Source organism: Phaethon lepturus, unplaced genomic scaffold (genome assembly GCF_000687285.1).
Source record: "Phaethon lepturus isolate BGI_N335 unplaced genomic scaffold, ASM68728v1 scaffold15738, whole genome shotgun sequence".
NCBI lineage: Eukaryota > Metazoa > Chordata > Aves > Phaethontiformes > Phaethontidae > Phaethon > Phaethon lepturus.
Genome location: NW_010557028.1, coordinates 1 through 16,380, shown reverse-complemented (window position 1 = coordinate 16,380; position 16,380 = coordinate 1). Strand labels below are relative to the sequence as shown.

The following is a 16,380-nucleotide window of genomic DNA, read 5'->3' as shown; positions in this document are numbered from 1 at the left end:
CCCTACACCATGATCGGCATCTGCCAGCATGGGAACTCCAAATCAGCAGAAGCAGCTTGCTGTTCTCAGCATCTTCCTCACCTTTTTGTCCCCTGAAGATGTAATCTAGGTCTCCTGCACAGCAAGACAGTCATAAACAAGAAGCTACTGCCTGTGAGAACAGGCACAAGAAAGAGGTCATACCAACTGCATTTAAGAGGACCAGACCTGTTATTTTTAAAGGCAGCAAATTTTGCACACACAGAGGGAAGGTTTCTGTGATGATCTAGACATTTTGACTGTGAATGATTTTCTGTAATTGTTCCAATACATTTCATTATTAAAATCAAATTCGCACTAAACTCTACTCCTTTTCTAAGAGCTCACAGGGCTAGCACCGGTGTGCTCGGTGTTGGAAAACAGGCAAAACTTACTGCAGTATACCCCCTCCCAAAGTCAGTCCTTGATTTGCCATCCCACTTATAGCAGAGTGAGAACTGAGATAGATAAGCTATTTTGACTGCAGCAGCCACGCATGGGTACAGTTTATAATGCAACCCATCCACCTTGGAAGGGTCCATTGCAGACACAGGACCTATGACTGGTATTTCCACCACTGTTCTAGGTCTCTTGCCCTCTGGCAGAAAGATCAGTAACTTCTTCCCCCCCATCCAAAAGCAGTTCAGCAGAATGCTCAAAGCAGCCAATCTCTACATCAAGGAAGAATTTCAATTTAGTACAAAACTTTATTAATATCAATACTGTGAAACTATAAAAGTGAACATAGAGAATCTGAGCAGGCCTGGATCCTGTCCCCATCCATCAACCTCAGGGACAGCAGCAAGGCCCCAGGCAGCCTTGTAAACAAACTAGAAAAAGCAAAACCTTTCAGTTTAACAGCAGACTTGAGATTTGGCTCTGAGCAGGGGTGTTTGGAAAAGATTCCTCATTTCTGCTTTACAACACTTTCATCCAAAATGCTGAAGCACATAGGCATGGGTGAAAAAAAATTACCTAATCAGTGACAAGAAAAAGCCTAGAACTCTGAAAATAGAAACTACAGAATCAGTAGATTGCCAGCGCCATACTGCCCTTGCATGCCATGAGGCATGTAAAGAGCTCTGGTGGCATCATGTTCTTCGTGGTCTAGTTAAACAGCTGCAAGCACAGAATAGGCTAAGCCTGAGGTCTTGACAGATGCACATTTTCCAAGAAGATTGCATATGGGAGAGGTTGGCGTTCCCTAGGCTACCCAAGCTACCCATCGCCTCACCCCATGAACATTCTACCTTTTCAGGACATTAACCTTGTTAGCAAAGGGTTTCTCGGCTCAGTTTTACTAGAACAGGCTGGGGACCCTGTCATGAGCTGCTCCACAGGAGACTACAGGAGATAGTAACCTCTGACAAGTAATGGTAAGCTGATGTAGCAGGCTGGAAGCAGTACCGTCAGCAGGATCTCAGAAATTCTTTGAAGTTTTCCTAGTGCCTTGGAAAATGGGTGTTAACTCCACACGGAGGAGGAACTGAGTACTGACACAACTTTCTAGAAGGGGAAGCAAAGGGCATCAGGGAAGCAAGATCAGATCCAGGGAGGAAGGACAAAGTAGAAGCCTAATGCCCTGCATGGCTTATACTGCCCACTGCCAACACTGCATTTGTACCCTGTGATCCAGAAAGGATCAAAATACTAAATCAGTTCTCTAGATCCTTCCCTTTTCGCTTCCTTCCCTGTGATTTAGAATCATTGCTTTTTGTTCTCATCTCCTCCAGCTCCCAAGACAGTAAGTTAGCTTTGAGTTTGCTTGTCCCAGGATTTGCCTGCCTCTGCCCTCCACGTCTGGACAAACTCCAGCTTCCAATCCCCTGTTCTGTCATGGCTTTCAAAAGATGTTCTTGCTTCTTGGCCACCATCTCCTCCCGGCTCCAGATCAGAATATTAAAGCCTGAGAGGAAAATTAAACACTGTGCATCAGAAACTCTACATCGAATATAATAATTTAGGCTACGTCATTTAAATGACAGAAATTCAGAATGCTTCGGCTGTTCTAAGATATTTCCAAGGTACAGAGGATGCAGAGATATTTATAGGAGATGCTATCTCCACATAGCCATAGAAATTTGATCTAATTAAGAAACGTAATCAAGTAATTCCTAATCTCATCTGTCGCAAGTCTAAGACCTAAATCTATACTTGGCTCCCTTAATCTCATACAGCCTGCAAAAAAACTAAGTAATCTTGGCTCTGCAGCCTAGGAAATGAGATAAATTAAATGAAGGGAGAGGGTACAGCCTAGCAGGAAAAGGCTTCCACCCCCTCTCCACCGTTTTCTGCTACTGTTACACGGCCAGCTGACGGCAGCAGCTCCCTGCTGTGGAGAGGCTTCTCACTCCTCTGGACTCCATACTCCTAGGAATGTTACACAGAAGATGACCGACAACCTGTTTTCTAACTGCAAAGGTGTAAGACTGAGAAGAAGGTCTTGATCTCTTTTACAGATGTAGGAAATTACAGAGGACTACTAGCAAGTGGGATTTGGGAAACACTCATGCAAAACTTGCTTTAGTCTGGAGAAACAAGCCTGCCCTTTTCTGGGACTGGAACCCACCCATGCTTAGTGCCCCAGGTTCTCTTTACTTACCCATGCCAGAAGCCAGCGTGTCTCCCATAGGGTTAAATTTATTGAGCTGAAAATGGAAACACAATTGGAGTTTGTAAAGAGCATCACTGCTTATGTAACAGAGTCATAAGAGCACCACTGCTTATGCAACAGCAACAAACCATCTGGAAAACCCAGTGTTCCCTAAAGAGTATCACAGAAAACCCACAGATGACCACAGACCAGCCCTGCTCAAGTCACCAGCTTCAGCTGGCAGCCATACCCCCATAAGAGCGTGAGTCTGTCACAAGTAAAGAGGATACTCCTGTTGTTCTAACCCCTATCTCTTGGCTGTGGCTCAATACACAGCGGTCCTTCTAGCTGCAGTGCTCAACTCACCGAGATGATACCAGAAGCATTTGGATCATGGAGCTGACAAACCATCTCCCCGGTGTTTCCATCAAATACATCAACAGTTCGTAGTTCGTTCACCGTGTACCCTGGGAACTTAGGGTCTGGGTAGCGACCTGCTACAATGAGGTCATAGCGAGGATGCCATGTTGCCTAGTCATAGAGCAGAGTGATGGGAGTTAAGAGAAAGGGACAGAGCTCATACTGACACACACCAGACAACCGGCAGTGTGAGCAGCAGTTTGTACATCCCACTCACAGCCTAAGGAACATGGGTAACCTCAGAACAGTGCTCTGCTGGGAGTTGCAGCAGTGTGAAACGTCCACTCAGCAGTGTAGTATCCTGACCAGAAATGAAACCAGTTCTGATGTACAGCCGGCTGCTAGCACCAAGTGTGATGCTCCTCTCAGACTGCACTGGCTTAACTCACCTTAATAGGTGTGAGGTGCTGAAACTGCCGATGTGGATGTGGGATCAGATGCTGTGGCTTGGTCCAGTCTGAAGACGAGTAAACTCTGATTTCACTGCGCTGGTCGGTGCTCAGAAGCTTGGCACCATCTGTTGGGCTGAAGTAAGCTGGGAGAGGGGGACAATAAGGCAAACAGAAGACCACAGTGCTGTGATTGACAAGAAACATAAGTCATCACATTTCTCCAACTGGAAACCCATTGCTATTTCTTTAATAGGGATGCGAGTATGGCTGTGCGTCTAACAGACAAGACTTTATCTGTCCCAAACAAATTCAAAACTCTTACTATCAGTAAGCTGAAACCTACAGCACTGGATTACATAGGAAGAATCATTATTCTCATTTTAGAATCACAGAAAGAGACATTGCCAAGAAAGGAACTTGTTTGTTCAAATGGAAAGTTAGTAGAAAAGCTGCAGACAGACACCTGCTGCCTGGACTTCCATGAACTGGTAAAACTGCACCCAAGAACAGAGGTTTGAGTCCCATGCTCTGCTGTATTGGGTTTGCGTGGCAAGGTTTTGGTAGCGGGGTGTTTTACAGGGGTGGCTTCTGTGAGAAGCTGCTAGAAGCTTCCCCTATGTCCAACAGAGCCAATGCCAGCCAGCTCCAAGATGGACCTGCTGCTGGCCAAGGCCGAGCCCACCAGCGACTGTTGTAGCACCTCTGGGGTAACATATTTAAGAAGGGGGAAAAAAACTGCTAGACAACAGCAGCCAGGAGAAGAGTGAGAATATGTGAGAGGAACAGCTCTGCAGACACCAAGGTCCATGAAGGAGGGGAAGAAGGTGCTTCAGGCACCAGAGCAGAGACTCCCTGGCAGCCTGTGGTGAAGACTATGGTGAGGCAGGCTGTCCCCCTGCAGCCCACGGAGCTCCACAGTGGAGCAGATATCCACCTGCAGCCCATGGAGGACCCCATACCACAGCAGGTGAGTGCCCAAAGGAGGCTGTGACCCTGAGGAAAGCCCACTCTGGAGCAAGCTCCTGGCAGGACCTGTGGACCCGTGGAGAGAAGCCCATGCTGGAGCAGTTTTGCTGCCAGGACTTGTGACCCACACTGTAGCAGTCTGTTCCTGAAGAACTGCACCCCGTGGAAGTGATCCAGGCCGCAGCAGTTCGTGAAGAACCATGGCCTGTAGGAAGGACTCACTTTGGAGAAGTTCATGGAGGACTGTCTCCCGTGGGAGGGACCCCACGCTGGAGCAAGGGAAGAACATGAGGAGTCCTACCCTTGAGGAGGAAGGAGTGGCAGAGACAATGTGTGATTAACTGACCACAACCCCCATTTCCTGTCCCCCTGCGCCAGGGGTGGGGGGAAAGTGTTTTAAGATTTGGTTTTATTTCTCATTAGGCTACTCTGATTTGATTGGTAATAAATTAAACTAATTTCCCCAAGGCGAGTCCGTTTTGCCCATGATGGTAATTGCTGAATGACCTCGCCTCGCCCTTATCTCAACCAATAAGCTTCTTGTTATACTTTCTCTCCCCCCGTCCAGATGAGGACAGGAGTGACAGAGTGGCTTTGGTGGGCACCTGGCATCCAGCCAGGGTCAACCCACCATATCTGCTTTTGTCAAAGGAACTGCCCAAATAAATTCAGTTTTCTAATCTCAGCCATTGCTGATGCTTCCACACTCACCTCTCAAGGCACAGTGCCACAGTCTGTATAGCAAGTCTAAGACCATGCCGCAGCTGCGCTATCTACCTCCCTGCCCCTGAATACACGTTCCCAATGCCCTCCCTGCTTTAACACTAGCTACTTTGAAACTTCAAATCTGAGCTAAAGCCAACACTGCCACAACAATAAAAGCTGAGCTGAGTGGTCTCTCTGCAGACGTCCACACAATGAAATCCTTATCTCAACTCACCTGCATTGACAGGTTTGTCATGAGGAAGCAAATGAAGAAAATTCGTTTTGTTTTTGATGTTTCTGAGGTCCCAGATTTTGACCGTCTGATCCACAGACGCTGTGGCCAACAACCACTCACATCGGGAGTTAAATTCCACATGAGTCACTTTCTTCCTGTGCAATTTCAGCTTCCAAATCTGCAGCAGAGGAAACAGAAAACCACACAGAAAAAAATAAGCAAGGTCTGGAGCAAAGAAATGGAGAAATAACCTACTAGTGCAGAGTAAAGAGGTCACACATTTACACAGTAACAAAATTTCTAAAATACACCAAGAGTTTATCCACTGGAAACAAGAAAGGAGAAGAATGACCTTGGGAACTATTTAATTCTAGGAGAACTCCGATCCACCAATTTATTACAGCTATGAGAAAGGAAACGCATCCCTGGCTCATGGAGGGAAGTATTAGTGCCACTGTACAAAGCAAGATCACAGCTGGAATACTTTATGCAGTGCCAGTCTTCCACCTGCAGAAAGATAAAAACAAACTGGAACAGGTAGAGAAAATGCATTGCCAGGATAGTAATAAGAAGGAAGGGCCTGCTTTGTGGGAGAAGACCAAAAGAGCTTGCTTTGTTTATCTTAGTAAAAAAGGTGAGAGAAGATATAACTGGCTTCTAGAAATACATCAGCAAAGAAACATGAGGGTAGGAGAAATATTTCAATTAACACAAATAAATGGACATAAGCTGGCCATAAAAACTGTATATATGGATATAAAATGAAAAAAAAAGGTATATAAGCTGAATAAATCTATATTCAAAGCCGGAAGATTATTTCTAATCGAACAGGTGAAGCTGGCCCATCCTCCCTACAATAATGGCTATCTCCCAAGTGCAAAAAAGACTGTCACATTCTTTCAGGATGGAAAAAAAGGAAAGGAAGCACCTCACCTTGAAGCACAAATAATTTGGAGCACTCCTGACTTTGCCCACTAATTTACACAGTTGCCTCTGGCCACAGCTCATTGGGTGACAAATTCTTACAGATGCTACCCTTAAAGGCAGGAGAAATGGTCATTCCGGTGTGGCGGTACAGCAGCCTCCTGAAAGCAGGGCCGACTCCCAACTACTCTCCAGTACGTTTCTGCACTACTTCAGACTCGAAGGCGCAGCCTGCCTCTGCCTGCCCTCTCGTGCCTAATGGCAGTAGTGCAATTTCTAGCCCTACATTCGCTGAATTAATGCTGTGTAGCTACTCCAAGGTCGTGGAAGGGCATACACCAAAGCAGTATCTCCTAAATTACTCTCAGCAGTGCACTGAGTTTCTGGAAGTGTGACTGTTGTTGGCAGAGGGTGCTCACACTTCAGGGTATCCTATAATTACTTTGGGCAGTAGCAAATACTCTTTAAGGAAGGGGTAGCACATGATACACTCCCTGTTTGGGAACTGTTACCATTACGCCTAGCAATGTGAAAATGTCTAAAGAATGGCAGAAGTGGAGGACTTCTCACCACCTAGACAATGGGTGGACTCATCTTGTGAGCTGCAAGGTACTTGTTCCTCTTTTCAGGGTCCCTGTAGTGTAGGAAAGCACATGAGCCGTGAAGATTCCCGTAGAGGAGATGCTTCATGGAGCCATACAAACCTCTTCACCAGACGTGCTAAGCAGGACCACGTTTCCCACATTATCACCTGTCACCACTGCACGGCAGCTTGCAGAAACATCAACACTGCAGTACCAGCAACTAGAGGGAAAGACAGAAAATCAGTGCTGCCTCCCACAGGCAAGTGAAAGCAGTGGAACTCTGGTTCACATTCGTCCCTGACAAGGAAGACTGCAACAGATCGTAGCTGCAATCTCCTGCCTGATGGTGTGGGCCCGAGTATCAGGAAGGGGGACGACTTATCAGCAAAGCTTCCTGTTGGTGACTGAATATGAAATAACTTCCTAGTCATTTCTGAAGTGCTCATTAGATGGCGTGTGACACATTGGGACAGCGGAACATAATAGAGGCTGAAAAGCCACGTGGTGCCTGCAAACGGACACACCTTGGGAAAGATCAGAACACTCTTGTGACATTGACAAATGTACAAAAACAGCTTTAAAATCACATTTTTCACAAAACACTGAAGCAGCAGTAAAGACAAAAGCTTTGGACTGGGAAGTTGCACATCAAACTGTCTCAACGTCATGCTCCAGGAAACAAAACTGAAGAGAGACATATCTGATAAAGACCTATGTCTTAACCCCAGCTCTGCCAGGAGGGAAAGGGCAGCGAGAATAAAGCTGGGGTCCTTTGGGAACTTGTTGGGAAAGCTTCACTTGCAAAGATAAATCATTCTAAATTCAAGGTCATGGAAATGAGCATGGTGAGCCTGATGGCTCTAGAAGGGCAGCAGGGTAAACTCTAACCTGAAACTCAGATTGTGCAGGGATGTTTTGTGGCTTTGCTATGCCACCTGAGCTGCTACAGACAAAACACACAGAACAGTGACGACAATGAAGAAGAGGAAGTTATTGTCCTCTTCTCACCTCACACTTTATGAAGTGAAAAGCTGTCAGTATCTGCAAGACAGGAGATGGCATCACCAGAAAGCAACAACAGAAGATGTAGGCAGCATGCTCAGCTACTGTAAAAGCCTAAGTGCCCTGCAGCTGCCTAGCTTGTCACCCACCCTGCAGTGCTAGGGTTGTGAGCAGAAGCCTGTCTCCAAGCTCCCTCCCAGGACCAATTAATACCAAGAGTCTCCTAACACTGGCAAAGATGAAGATGTTAGAGAGCACAAGAAGTAGCACAGTATTAACCAAGGAACAGAGAATCAACCTTGCACTGCTCCTTTCTCACCAAACATTATGGTACTCATGGCCACAGTCCGGGGCACGGGAGATCACCTGCCCCGCTCTGCCCTCAAGGTCTTGCAGACTCAGGGTGCCATCCCCTGACGCCACATAAAGCTTCACTGCCTCGTAAGGACTGAACTTGATGTCTCCGAGAGAATCTCCTGGCCCTTTCTGGAATACACACAAAGCCAAGAGGCATCAAGGTTAGAGTAGAAGACAAAATCTTAATAACAATGCATCTCCTGGAACACACTGCCAGTTTCCCTAGGTACAGTGCACTGCTTTGTGACAGGGCACATACCTAAGAACTCTTTTTTTCCAACCTGTTTCCAACCTGAGCACACACATTCTGAACCTGTAAGTTCAACCCCACCACTTGGGGCTGCAAACCTTGTTAGCAGCATTGATTCTTCTGCTATGGGGGTAGGAGTAATCTGCAGTAAACCACCTGGCTCAGACCTGGCTTTAGGAGATCACAAGCAAGACCATCATCAATCCATGCAGAAACTACATAAAATCTCATGACAACCCTGCACCAAGCTTTTCTAACAGAGACTTCATTCACTAGTTCCCTACAGGCTGCTTCCAGTGCTGTATCTGGTCTTTCTCAAGGTACCAGCAGGCAGGATGACAGTGGTGCAAGGAGAAATCCTACTGCTAACCCCATGGCACAGGAATCTTATATTATGTGTTATGTTATATTGTTGTTACGTTATTTTGTTTTTCTATGTTGTTTTCTCCCAGTCTATCTATTGAGGAAATACGGAAATCCTACACAAAGACAGAAAAGAAGGATGCTAGTTGGGAGTCCCCAAACTCTTCGATACTCAAGGGCCCTCCATCTGCTGCTCACAGAGCAACTACTTAATAAAGACTCACTGTAAATACCAGATTTCCAAGAAGCCAATAAGGATAAAAAAAGGCCTGCCCATAGAGCTTGCCAGTCCTCACAGCAGTAAAAGGAGGATGGCATGCCCTTTTAAATCCAGGCATCATTGTTGTGACAGGCATCCCACTGGGATACAAGATTCTCATGTCCCAGACTCAGTCTATCCCTCCTTGCTCACCTGGCCAGTCACCACAGCACTACTTGGGTTCACTTTCTGCCCTATTACAAGGCTGCAGCTGGAACAGCCAGTTTGGAAACTAACCATGAAAGTTGCCACCCGGAAAGAATCAGGTGGGGAAAAGTAAAGAGGAGGCTAACCCAAACTCCCTCACTTACCTTTAAACACTGAACTGAAGTAACTAATTGAAGAGCTCAGGCTTCCTCATGAGTCCACAGAAAAAGCAACAGTCTGAGAGGGCGATTCTCAGCACAGGCAGACAGAGTAGCCTCTAGCAATTCATCTCCTCTTTCCAATCATTACTGAAGGAGCCCAAACTCTTAATTTTGGAATTTTAGATAGGCACCATAAGGTAGGTGGGATGAATTGGGGTGATCCTTATCACATGCACCACCTGAAGTCAGTGGCTTTTGTGAAGAAGCACTGAGGGGACTATAAATTGTCCTGTAAAAACCATCTGACAAGGAGCAGCATTGCTAACAGGTGCAGAGGTTAGAAGGTCCCCAGGGCACAGAGCTATGGGAGGTTTAAGAACAGACAGCTGAGGAAATCCACTGGCACCCCCATGCTCTCCCATGTACAACAGGAAGCAAGCAGCATCAGAGTCTCCCTCCCCTTCAAGAAAAGCTCTCTCCTACCCACCACACCATTTTGGGGGAGGGGGGAAAAGGCACAGTGAGCCTCCCTGGAAGAGAGAGGATCCCTGAAACTTAGATGATAAAGGACATGTTCGTGGAGAAAAGGAAGTCCAGCTCCCGCATTTTAGAGACAAATCTCTCTCTCTCTCTCTCTCTGTAGCGCTCCTGCCAGCAGGACACAGAGGCCCAAAGCATTGCTGTATTTCTTACTCCCAGTCCTCGGTGCTGGTGAAGACCCGGACAGTATTGCCATTAAAATCCTGCAGGGTGGTAGTGCCGGCAACTGACGAAGTGTACAGCTGACTAGGGTTAAAAGGGTTAAACTTCATTCCTGTGATGGCCCCTCCAGCTCCCATCTACAAGGAAGGGGATGAACAAAAGAAAAATCCACTGAGTGATGGGGAAGCAGAAAAGTGTCTTCTGTAAGTCTGCATTCACTGCTATGTCCTTAACAGCAACAGTGAAACACACCACAGCCCTTCAAGGAGGCAAAGACAACCATGTCTTCCCACATGATAGCTGTCTAGACAGCTGCCCTCCTGGAGGACAAAACTGCAACTCCTTCAGTCCCCAGGCAATGTATTCCCTGGCTGGCTAGCACCACACTGTTTTCAAAAAGAGAAAGATGACCCTGGAATTTCTGGAGGATAGACCTCCTCCCAGTGTATATCTACATTAAGTTAGAAAGGGGACAAAAGTTACAGAGTCTTTTAGCCCCTGTCAGAATGGGAATGGCTGAATACAGCAATGAGGGGGCATGCCAGCTATATAAACCTTCATTCTACCTTAGTTTCTCACTTTAGATACAGGACTTTGTATCTAAACTCAAAGATGTTTCCTCATCTGACACAGAATAAAAGGTGAGCAGAGAAAGATCAAGACCCAAACCAGAAAAATCCTCTCTGCCTATTTGTTTTGGGCATCCCTTTAAGATAACCATTTTGCCAGTTGCTGAATTATTTTCCTACTAAGCACACACGAAGTAGTGCTTCATTATGAACTTCATCGACACACCTCAGTTCTCCCCAGTGCTAGAACAGTCTGAGACTTAGGAAATGACATGCTGTTGCATCTCAGTCCTGCCCCACAGCTGGCTACTCTGCAATCCGTGTTTCTCACAACAGACCTCAGTTTTGATCTGCAGTATTTGGTGGTATTCCAGTTTTCCCTCCCACCCATTCCATGCACCCAGAGGCTTACCCCTTTTATGAAGCAGGTTTTAGTAAGTACTTCATAGTCCCAAAGGATGATGTCTCCACCTTTGGAACCAACAGCTACAGTACTGGGGTGTGTTGGATGCCATTCCAGGCATGTCACTCTCCTGTCAAAGGGACTTGCTGTTCGAAAGAGGCGGTATGAGGCGAGAGAACGCAGAAAGGGCAGCTGCAGACACTGTTAAAAAGATAAAGAGAATTATGACTTTTGCAGGGATCCACGAGATTCTTTGAATGAGGAGTGCTAACAATTTCTAATTGCCATCAGTGTTAGTACATTCACACAAAATTCTAAGCCTCTCCGTAAAATGAAGAGAAGATGCTGTCCCCAAGGGAAACAGCCTGTGTTTCCACACAAATCCACATCGGTCACAGCACTCAGAACGCAACAGAGAACTGAGAGATACTTCAAATGACATACAGGGAGTTAAGCCTCATGGGTTGAGCTAAAAAGGCAGGATAATTAACAAGAAAGGAGAACATGCCTCCACACCAGTTAAAAGGCACTTATGACTATCTATGTCTTTACTGAGCATCCCAAAATACTATACATCATCCAGAGACACAATACAATGGTCCTCCATCCAAATTGCCTGCAGCTCAACTACACATTGATAGCATAAGAGTGATCAGAACACTTGACGTAGTGAATGAGAAACCATGACATGATTGTATTGTTATTCAGCTGAGGAATAGGTAGTGCTTGGATGAGCTTGGTGATTTCTTTATCATTTGGATACTTAAAACAGATAAATTGTACAGAAGATAAAGCTAGCCCAGGTGCTTCCCACCTATGGATGTTAGACAAAAAGTTAATTTTCAAATGAAAGGAGTATGACTCTGAAAACAGTAAAACATTATGGACTTGATGGAATATGTCTGTGAAGAGGAAAAATCAACACTAAACCTGACATGATTAGCAGAGTGGATATGAAAAAGTACAACAAAACAGTCAGATTAGTGTGCAAAAGGAACACTGTGCAATAACTAAAATGGTAGAGGGGGTAAGTTTAAATACGATTCAAGGAAGTACAGAATTAACAGAGGGATAAAACGTAGAGTGACAGGGCCAGGTCAACTGAAAGGGAAAGCCATCTCAGCTCTTGCATTTTACAGGATTAAGAAACATAAAGGTGTGCCAGATTTGGAGCCACAAACTGTGTATGTGAGGAACTTTAAGCCCCTTTGAAGTTTCCCTGAGTGTGTTTAAGACGTTTTTATGTAGGGAGCTGAGATGTCCAGGAGGTCATGAAGGAGAAACTCCTCACCTGCCTGAGCTGTGCCCGAATGGAGCCTCCCAGCATGTTCTGGTAGACATAATGAACAATGCTACACTGCCGCCCCAGCTGATGGAAAAGGACTCTGTTGTTTCTCACCACGGACCCTCCTCCACTCCAACCTGCCAGAGTGGAAAAGAGTAAAACTTACTGAGAGCCAATACCTGTCATGCTCATTCAATAAAACACATGGGAAGACATCTGCATTTGATGCTAAATCCATGAAAAGCTTCAGCCACAAGAGAAAAGTCTCTAAACAATTCTTACATCTCTAAGATGCAGCAACCTCTGCAATTATGGAGCCCGGTGCTTCCCACAGCCTGCCAGAGCTTTGCGTATGCTTCCTCTTGTTAAACGTTCCTTCTCCTTGCCAAAGATTTATCAAAAGACAACAGGAGAGGACTAAAGCAAAGCCACAGGTGGTGCATCTCTTGGACAGCATACAACTTGAATGGTTCATACCCAAAATACAATGAGGCTATCCAAAGCCCCAACAACTTGGAAATACACCATGGGAGGTGGTAAGTCCCTTTGTACAGCAAAGGGAAGGTCAGACGTGTGACCAGCAGAAACATTAACACCTGAAAATTCCCCAAGCGTAGCAACATGAGTTCCCACACAGTTCCTGAAATGCCTGCTTGTGAATCAGAATTTTCGATCTGCTTGTGCTGTAGCCCGCATCGTCTGCCTACAACACTGTGAGTTTTGTTTTTGATAATAGACTTGCTGACGCCTCATTGCCTGAAAACCTTTCTGTTTGGAGTGATTTTTGCTGAGAGTACAGCACGCTTCTACATTTTGTTCGTGTTCCAAGTTTTTATCTTCAGGGACCTTTACATATAAAACAGATCTGTTCAGTCCCGTGTCTGTGAGCTAATCATCCCCACGGCAATGGTCTGTAACACTCCAGGGGACCTAGACATCAAATGGGAAAGAAGCATTTCTTAAAAAACAAAAATGCATTTTTTAACTAAGGATAATTATAAAAAAACAGAAGACCAAAAACATAGGGATCATTCCATATGATTAGAACCTAAACAAAATCTTTCTTTGCTGGAGCCTAGAAATGCACGGGTGTGAAAGTTCTTTGTTCACATGCCAACATAGTGCCAACACCTGTCACACCTGTTGAAATAGGTAAAAAAGTATTTATAGTCTAATTAAAGATTAGAATTAATTCTAAGAATTAGCATCCACAGTTCCTTCTTCAGAGGTGACAGAAATGGAGGTATTTTTTCCAAATTCTCTTTTATTACGAAGGATCATTTATTAAGAAACAAACTTCAGGCCTTTTTAGAATCTGCTGGAAGAAACCCTTTAAAAGATGTTTCAAGTGCAAGAAATTGAACCTGTCCTATATGGCTCAGGAGAAAAAAACTGCTTTTTCCAAAACATATAAAAATCAAAACTGGAACACAGAATAGAAAAGCTCAAATACAAAGGTCTTTGTCTTTTTTAAAAAGGGTTAGGGGGAAATACAATTGGCTCATTTTTCCAAAGTACTAGCTACATCCAATTCCCTCTGTATCTTATAGGAGCTGCAGATGCTCACCAAAGCTGAAAATTAGGCCATGAAGTTACAATGAAAATCATGTAGCTAAATTAACGACAGAAGATGCTTTAACTATCCACAGTTACACACAGAACTCCTTTCAAACAGAGTATTTTGCCTCCACATCTGCTGTTCACACTGCCAACTGCTCCAAGGCTGAAGTTATACACCAGACAATGCAAATGTACAAAATCATAGAACTCCTGTATGTCTGACTTCACAGACTTTTTGAACTCTGACTCCTTAAAGCCAAAATTGTACAGAAACTGTGTAATATTTCCACACAAGGCAGTAACTTTAATGATCTCCTAATGGGAGAACAATGGAAAAAAAGGTTTTATCTGAGAAAAGGAGGCTGAGGGGAGATGTTATCGCTCTCTATGACTACCTGAAAGGAGCCTACAGTGAGGTGGGTGTCGGTCTCTTTTCCCAGGTAACAAGCAATAGGACAAGAGGAAATGGCCTCACATTGCATCAGATGAGGTTTAGATTGGATATTAGGAAAAATTTCTTCACTGAAAGGGTTGTCACGCATTGAACGGGCTGCCCAGGTAAGTGGTTGAGTCACCATCCCTGCAGGTATTTAAAAGACATGTAGATGTGGTGCTTAGGGACATGGTTTAATGGTGGACGTGTTAATATTAGGTTAATGGTTGGACTCAATCTTGAGGGCCTTTTCCAACCAACATGATTCTATGAAAATAGTCCTTACTGTAGCTAAACTCTACACAACTTTCTTGATAATGCAAAGCATTAACCTTTCCAGTATCTTAGAACTTAATCACCTCCCCTCATTATATCAAAAATCTTTAAGAGTTTGGTTGGGTTTTTTTAAGTTACGTACTAAAGAAAAAAATGCACATGAGGAGAACTAATTAGTGGAAATTTTGTCCAGTCTAATCTGAACATTGAGGTAGAAAGTATTCCTACTTACCGTAGCAGAAGTTAGAATAAGCAAAGAATCAGGTGGAAATGACAGTTTAGACTGCATGCTGTAGGATACCAACCTTACGACTATGAAACTGCATTAAGAATTGCACGGGAGAAAAGCAATGTATTACCAAGACTGGTCTGTCCTAAAATAAAGCAGACATCTGGTAATTCAGGAATTCCACAAAACTTAACCACCCACAAATGAGCCATGACAGCATCTTCAGAGAGCAGGCTTCTACCACGGGGTATGAAGTCGCAAAAATGAAACATGCATGCATACGCACACACACTCTTACTAGACAGATAATTGAGGATTACTACCCCAATACACGTCTGTGTATCACTTCAATATATAACTCCATCTGAATACTCATGTCTGAACATGCTTCTTGGCATTCCCCCTCTTCAACTAGTCAATGCCTGTCATTTCGCGTAAATCTGGTTGGGAGAAATGGCAAGGATCTGAGGAAATGTTACCGATTTTCTCTGGGGGTTTGGATGTTTTTCTCACAAACAACCTCTTTGCTTGTGGCTCATTCCCTAGTTCCTCGTAGTCCGGTTTCCTCTTCCCAGCTGCTTTTGCCTCTTCCGGACAATGCTCATGTGCCCTCTCATGCTTCTTGTCCTTTGGCTGATTCACTGGAGCCATCCTGTCTGACCACTAAAAGCAAACAAAGCATGGAAGGTAAGGCTGTCATACACTTTCAGCTAGAAGGCAGAGAGGAAAACTGGAATGCAACATGTCCCAGTGGTCTGAAAGTAATGATTATACCTGTACCCTCTTTCATCAGTATGACACTAGCTTTTTGTTGTGCTCTGTTGGAGAGGGGAACAGGTTCAATAAACTCTTCTTTGTTCACATATGAAAATGAACGTAACCTAAAGCATTAGAATATGTTTTGACAGATGTGCTTCTACCAAAATTCTAAGCTTAAAACCCACAGATCTGCATAAAGTACATTTGTGAAACCACATAATACCCTAACTGTTTCTGTAGTAGCTCACACTGAGCTCTTCAGATTTAGCTAAGAAAAACATCAGAGCTTTTACAACGAACGATGGCCAGGGCTGACTGCTCTTCCACTGAATATGCTCAGAAGACACTTTTAACAGCCTCTTTTCCTGATAACCACCACCTGATCCTTGGATTGGGCTCCTACACTGGCTGGCTACCACACCTGAGCTGCTCTTCTGACCAGCGGTGGGACACAGCAACGCGTGTCTTGCCTTATGACAACCAAAACACCACCCGGCCCCGGAGGAAAGGCACGGGCCTCCCACAGCCTTGCTCGCAGCTGGCGGGCTATGCGTCACACACCGTTTGCAGCAGCAAATTCCCCCCCTCCCCGAAGATCCTCTGCGAAAAGCCTCGTACAGGCTGATCCCGTGCTGGTGCTAAACTTATTTATGATTCGTGCATGGCTGTCACTGATATCTGCCCGCGTTAAATATAGCTCGGCAGGCACCGCGCAAGCTTCCCCAAATAGCGCCCACCCCGTGCCTCCAGGCCTCACCCGGCCCCGCGAGGCCGCCCTTCAGCGCCGC

At 45.1% G+C, this 16,380-nt stretch overlaps 1 protein-coding gene across 2 annotated transcripts; it reads right to left on the bottom strand.

The window, feature by feature from the left end:
* Positions 1 to 1,517: 1,517 nt before the first annotated feature.
* On the bottom strand, positions 1,518 to 15,492 carry DDB2 (damage-specific DNA binding protein 2, 48kDa). 2 transcript variants are annotated; one of them, XM_010292649.1, is made up of 10 exons: positions 15,313 to 15,492; positions 12,342 to 12,472; positions 11,060 to 11,251; positions 8,159 to 8,325; positions 6,958 to 7,057; positions 5,330 to 5,507; positions 3,421 to 3,566; positions 2,978 to 3,142; positions 2,621 to 2,666; positions 1,518 to 1,924 (listed from the first exon to the last, which is right to left on the bottom strand). In XM_010292649.1, the coding sequence occupies exons 1-10, from the start codon at positions 15,482 to 15,484 to the stop codon at positions 1,674 to 1,676; spliced, it is 1,548 nt and encodes a 515-aa protein (XP_010290951.1). In that variant the 5' UTR covers positions 15,485 to 15,492; the 3' UTR covers positions 1,518 to 1,673. The 2 variants fall into 2 exon arrangements, with proteins under 2 accessions (XP_010290951.1, XP_010290952.1); XM_010292650.1 differs by lacking the exon at positions 8,159 to 8,325 and adding an exon at positions 10,070 to 10,215 and having other exon boundaries at positions 15,313 to 15,484.
* Between the last annotated feature and the right edge of the window lie 888 nt (positions 15,493 to 16,380).

What these genes read in the sequence shown, in the direction of transcription:
- DDB2 (XM_010292649.1), bottom strand. Translation starts at nt 15,484, where the DNA reads ATGGCTCCAGTGAATCAGCCAAAGGACAAGAAGCATGAGAGGGCACAT. An exon ending in AAACCTGCTTCATAAAAGGG is followed by an intron (nt 8,326 to 11,059) that starts GTAAGCCTCTGG and finishes TGTGTATTCCAG; the next exon opens with AAAGGGCCAGGAGATTCTCT. An exon ending in CACGCTGGCTTCTGGCATGG is followed by an intron (nt 1,925 to 2,620) that starts GTAAGTAAAGAG and finishes TTTTCCTCTCAG; the next exon opens with GCTTTAATATTCTGATCTGG.